This window comes from Motacilla alba, chromosome 1A (assembly GCF_015832195.1).
Source record: "Motacilla alba alba isolate MOTALB_02 chromosome 1A, Motacilla_alba_V1.0_pri, whole genome shotgun sequence".
Lineage (NCBI taxonomy): Eukaryota > Metazoa > Chordata > Aves > Passeriformes > Motacillidae > Motacilla > Motacilla alba.
In genome coordinates, this window is record NC_052031.1 from 24715621 (window position 1) to 24722079 (window position 6459).

At 35.4% G+C, this 6459-nt stretch overlaps 1 protein-coding gene across 9 annotated transcripts in view; it reads left to right on the forward strand.

Annotated features, from left to right (window-relative positions):
* The window catches only part of TFEC (transcription factor EC), a 130969-nt gene extending 125198 nt beyond the window's left edge, over positions 1 to 5771 (forward strand). For all 9 annotated transcript variants that reach the window (XM_038154411.1, XM_038154412.1, XM_038154414.1 and 6 more), the window contains one exon: positions 860 to 5771. In XM_038154411.1, the coding sequence (XP_038010339.1) occupies positions 860 to 1240 (381 nt within the window). In that variant the 3' untranslated portion in view covers positions 1241 to 5771. The remainder of the gene's footprint in view (positions 1 to 859) is intronic.
* Positions 5772 to 6459: the final 688 nt, after the last annotated feature.

Genomic DNA, 6459 nt, shown 5'->3' on the forward strand with positions numbered 1-6459 from the left:
AAATTTTGTTAATGTATATAATTTTTCTTCAAATTACATTTATTAAAAATAAATTGACTTCACCTTTTTATTTCTGTGTATGTTGGGGAGGGGGTATTCTTTAGATTTCTAGGAAATTTCTTTGGTAATTATACTTTACATAAAGTAACTGGTGGAAAAGTAGTAAAGTATTTGTACAAACAGTTTCATTATGCATGTGTTAGAAAAAAAGACAAAGAAAAAGGAAATAAGTATATTCCTGCAGCCAGAAATCAATACTGGTCACAAAGTTCCCTTCAATATTTTAATTTTCCCTTTCAAACTATTTAATGCATTACACTGCCTGGCAAGACTGTCTTATGTTATATCTGCTTTTGACACTAAGAGGTGGAATATAGCCCTTCATGGCTTAAAAAGCAAGATTCTAATATAGACACACACCTATGGAAATGGGATGCGTAGATAAGTAGATAGACATAAAACCAATCATCTTACAAATGTTGATTTACTTATATATCTGTATACTATAAGCATTATCAAGTAAAGAATCTTCTTTTTCTCTGGATAACAGTTTTATAATGAGCTATCAAGTTGCAAAATTTTTCTGCTACCTTCACTGGATTCAGTATGCAATGGTTTTAGAGAGGCTGTCCTACCTCTTCTGTTCCCATAGAATAGTTGCTTAATGAAAAAAAGGAGTATAAAAACACTTGGCAAATTTTCTTAGATTAAAAATTTAATATTTTAAAATTTAATCTCGCAACTGGGCAACAGGTATAATAAATTTTCATGCATGATTTGTATACTTTGTGCAACTGTTCTGAGCAGACTGTTTTGTCTTTTAAAATTGTTGTCTAATTATTTTTGTTTGGAATGTTAGGAACTGGAGATCCAGGCACGTGCACATGGCCTTCCAGTCATGTCTTCGCTCAGTGCTGTTGATTTAGCTGCACAAGTCATCAAGCAACAGCCTTATCCAGAGGAGAACTCTGTGGACTACTCTCAACAAATGCCTCTGGTACATGGACAAAATTCTGATGTCTGTGATGGATCTACAGCCTTTTCTGACCCGCTTTCACACTTCACGGATTTGTCCTTCAGCGCAGCTTTAAAGGAAGAACAACGACTGGAGGAAATTTTATTGGACGACACAGTGTCACCATTTGGAACAGACCCACTCTTGTCCTCCACATCTCCAGCTGCATCAAAAGAGAGCAGCAGGAGAAGCAGCTTTAGCACAGATGATGGAGATGATTTATAAAAGCAGAAAGGGTCTCATTCTTCTCTAAACACTTGTTAAAAGACTTAGTTAAATGTAAGCCTGGTGTTTGCTCTTATTTTAAATGCCTATAAGAAGAGACACTGTAAAAATCAATTACTACATGACAAGGATTTCAATTAGCCCTTACTTCACAAGAAAATAAGATGGTCATGAACACCTATCACTCTGCCCCAAATTCACCCTCTGTTCACAGTCAACATTTGCAAAAATCTCTATTCACTGGGAATATTTTTACTATCACTTCATGACTTTTATCAGTACTATGAAAATGGTTACCACAAAAGGAATACCCATGTTGCAAAACTGTATTCAAACTCTTTTCGATCTGCTTACACATTTCTCTGCTACAAATAAGATATTTAGTCATTTGCTAATTTCTTTATTTTTTTATAACTAAAAATTCTACAAAATGTGAAGCAACAGAAAACTATTTAAGCTGAGAACTGTAGAGATGTTACAGGTTTTAAAATCTAAAAACATCAGAAGGTAATGCTTTCACACAAGTATGAAGTTTCAACTGTGTGGGCTTCTCTTTAAAAGGAGAAAATCCATTAAGCTTTCTATGGAATGCCTTTAGGTTTTTTTTATTTCATTTGTAGAAAAAGATCACTCTTTTAAGTATCTATTTTAATGACACAGAAGAAAAATGGGAACTAACATAATGACAGTGATTCAAATGAACTCAGACAGAAAAAGACACAGCATTGCAGCAGAAAGACTGTGTGGATATACAAGACAGCACAGACACTCCACGTTACACTTAGCACAATTTAAAGCAAGCACTACTTGTGACAGTGCTATGTCAGCTACTTATTCCAAGAATATTCAAACTGTGTCCTTTTTTATATAGAAGAAATTGGAATTCAGATACAATACTGGGCTGCTGGATGACACTTTCAGTGTCCTTTGACAGCACAGTGAGGTTTTTCCAAAGGGACTCTATCTGTACGTGTGCTTTTGATCCATTTGGAAGCAGAGGGAAATTACCAGATTCCCATCGCATGCACTCTAAACAACAAGAATTTAATTTCCTATTTGGCTTTGGATTCTCTGCAGAAAAGCTGGAAAGGAAGACTTGTCAAACTGAAGGCAATATTCAGAAACTCTGATGTGATGCACTACCTCTCATAACCAGCTTGCTAGGAGGGGGCATTCAGAAAACTCCCTTCTAAACATAGTGAAATTCTGGAGAGTGACGTACACTCCTAAAGAACATTAAGTGCAATCATTCTGATTGTAATATTAAAACATAGGGGAATAAACTGGAATAGGTTCTTCATAGCTCTTCCTCAATCAAAGCCAAAAGATCACATTAGGGAGTAGTTATGGTTTAACCCCAGGTGGCAACAAAGCCTCACACAGCCACTCAGTCACTGCCTGGCCAGAGTGACTGGGGAGAGACTTGGAAGGGTAAAATCTGGAAAGCTCTTGGGTTAAGATAAAGACAGTTTAATAGGGAAAGCAAAAGCCATGCACACAAGTGAAGCAAAACAAGGAATTAAGTCACTGCTTCCTATGGGCAGGCAGCTGTTCCACCATCTCCAGGAGAGCAGAGCCCCATCACATGTAATGGTGACTTGGGAAGCCAAATGCCATCACTCCAAAATCTCCACCCCTTCCTCCTTCTTCTCCCACATTATATACTAAGCATGATTTGATATGGTGTGGAAAATCCCTTGGTCAGTTGGGGTCACCTGTCCTGGCTGTGTCTCCTCCCAGTCTCCCATGCATCCCCCAACTCCCTTGCCAGTGTGTCAGTATGAAAAGCAGAAAAGGCCTTGGCTGTGTAAGCCCTGCTCAGCAGCAACATAAATATCTCTGTCCAGCACAAATCCAAAATACAGCCCCACACTAGTCTCTGTGAAGAAAATCAACTCTACTCCAGCTGAAACCACCACAGGAGTTCTGTAATGTTTCAAAATATGTTTCAAAAGTGTGTATTAATTTTGCTGTCACTGAGCCTGCCTCACTTCAGAAGTGTCACAGGTTTAGAAATAGGAAGAAGAGATTAAAGTGGATTACTTTTTGCATGAACATTTTAAAGTTTTTAAAAACATACTATCCAAAACCAGCGCAATTGTTTCTTACCATTGCATTTTTGTTAGTGGTACCTGGGCCCTCCTGTCAGTCATTGTGAGGTTGGTGTTCCTGCCAGGCCATAGCACATGCCTGACCAACCCTGGCAGTGTCACAGCAGTTTCATAATGGGAAAATTAGCAGCTGGATAATAAATCACACTCAGATGGCTATGAAAGATGATGTTGTGTCCATTTTCACAAGAATATTTATAATTTTAGGAATCTCAAGGTTTTCTATGAGTTTGTGCAAACTACTTGGATGTAAGGTGACCTGTAAGCACAGACCTGACCATTAGAAGAGGCTTTGATACACTCACACTTCATGGATAAAAAAACCAGACAACAGACAGTGTTTTGGTAATTTTCTTTTTTTTTGGTTCGGTGTTTTTGGTTGTCTTGTTATTAGTTTGTTTTGTTTGGTTTAGCTTTTTAATTTTGGTGAGGTTTTTTGGTTGTGTTTTTTTTGTTTGTTTGTTTTGGTTTGGTTTTTTTTGCACTTTGTTTTGTTTTTATAGCATATCAGAAAAGCAAGTATTAACCAAACATAACTGGATACAGGACTGACCACCATTTTAACTGAGTTAATTAAAAGAGGAACCATGTTATCATAGTTTTGTCAAAGACAATTTCTAATATTGACTTCTGAATACAAAACATGATGAATTAAAAGTAACCTTTATGCCCATATTATGTCTAGCCTACTATTAGTATTGTCCATTTTAGAAGATGAAAAGAAGGGTTATTTGGTTAATATCAAATGCCATTTGTCCTTGTACTGCAGTTTCTACTACATTAGTTTTAAATACACCAGTGTGGATTGCTCATAATGGAGAAAAAGAAATTAAATATGAATGTATTACATGATTTTCCCATTGAACTTTTACATGTGAGTTAGACCATACTTCTGAACTATGCTGACTTTAAATAACATGCTGAATTTCATCACTTTTATAAGCACTGTTCTAAAAAAACATTATAGTGCATCCATTAAATTTTTTAAAGTTGATTTTCATTCTTCTGACAATTGCTTCAGTGTAAGGCACCAGAATTTTTCTTACTCTCCTTGTATGAGAAACTTAAGATAGTCAACGCTCTTTTTGCAAGGCACTGTATTCCATCTATCATTAAACATATTGAGGCTGTCTTCCTTCCTTCAAAACCCCCAACTCCCTTGCCCAAAACAATAAATACATGAATCCTCCTCGGTGTTTACTATGACAATGGTATTTCACCAACATTGCATTTTTTTCTCCTAGGAAGTCATCAAAATTAGTATTTCAACTAATAATTATAATCTGGATTACAGGCTCACCCTTGAATTTAAATGGTGGTACAGACTGCAAAACCAGACTAGGACATTCTGGGAATTAATAGATGCTACTGAAGATATTTAGGAGATACTTGTGCTGGAAGTCACATCCCAGGATTTCTGGAGTAAACACTCCCTCTCCCACCACAGACTTGCAAACAATGCTGTGAAGCTGAGAGCACTTCCAGGGCAGAGCCAAGGCCAGTCCTACCAGCTCTGCAGAGGAAAGGGATTTCATAACTACAGGGACATATCCTGACATTTTCTGTCAGGCAGAATTTCTTTGCTGTCCATGCAAGTTTTATTGGTCTGAGTTGTGGTGCAAGAAAAATACACTTTTTAGTTATTTCCAGCAGAGATCTGTTTAGTGAAATCTCATTAAAGAGGTTCATAATATGCCCGTGGCTCTGGGCCTAGAAAAGAATTTGAAGTTTTACAGATCTGGACCTGAAGCAGGGCAGGGGGTAGAAGAATTAGCTATTTCTGTCAAGATGTATTAAATGAGGAGTTATTACTTGTTTTTAGTAACAGCTGTTCAAAGCTGGTGGACATATTCCTACAGCATCCACAAAACAGCAGACTGATAATTACCCAAAAGGAAAGGGAGTTGAAATATTAACATCCTGTTTAATTCATGACATGGATATAGATGCTATACTAAAAAAAGAAAACTAAATTGTTTCATTGTGCATAGCATGGATAGTGTGAAAAGGTTCAGTAAGTGCAAACAATTTTAACAAACAGAAACACAGTTGCTTTATATAATAAAATAAGTAAATATAATTCAGTTGCTTAATCTTAATAAGAACATTGATATTATAATGCTTTCTGAATTTAATAGAACTGTATATACAAATGGAGGATGTAAAATTATTGTAATTTAAAATTATGTTAAGTCTCTTAGATAAGTAAAGGCATTTACATTGCTATTATGAGACTGTAGAATATTTTTATAATAATTGCTATTTTTCATTGTTAACCATATAGTATCTTGTTTTCTAAGTCATTGTATGCAGACAGATTGTACTTTATTATGCACTATATATGCAATCTTTTTACAATTACATTTTATACTTGCTGGCATTTTATGTTTATTGTATCAATATAATTAAAGGACTTAAATGAAAACATATTTTCTATGTCCCTTGTGCAACTTCACTGTCCAGACCCTCAAAAATGCCACCAAAAGGCAATCTAGTCACATCCAGTAAGAACATCTGAGATACCTAACAGACAAAATACTTCACAACAGCTAAACATTTATTCCATTATGATACATCATGATCCAGTAGCATCCCATTAATAAAAATAATTGATACATTCTTTAATATGGTCTCCTGCCATCTGCTTATTCCTGCTGCTAAGCCTTTGATTTATGGAAAGTGTTTTCAGAATGTTGCAAAATTGCTAGCAGGCATGATGATATCAGTTAAATCACAAGGAAGCTCTACAAAAACCTTTTAATGTACTAGATGTTCCCCAGACAATCTAAGATAAACAGAATATTGTATTTTAAGATGTAAAACATTTTTTAAAGCTGATAATTAGGTAGCATTTGGCACTAAAAGATACTCACTTAAGGAAGTTAGTTAAGGATTTGGATTTCATTTTGAATTCCTAATATTAAAAGTGCTGCCTTTTTAGAATATATTTGGTGCTTTCTGTGCATGAAATGATGTAAAAGTTTTTGAGTAGTAATATGAATTTCAACTAGTTTTGTAATAGTTTATCATTTCATGTAAAACAGTGCTCATTTTTTGTGTACATCAGATAAACATTTTTTTGTACTAAAGATTTCTTCAGTCTCCTTA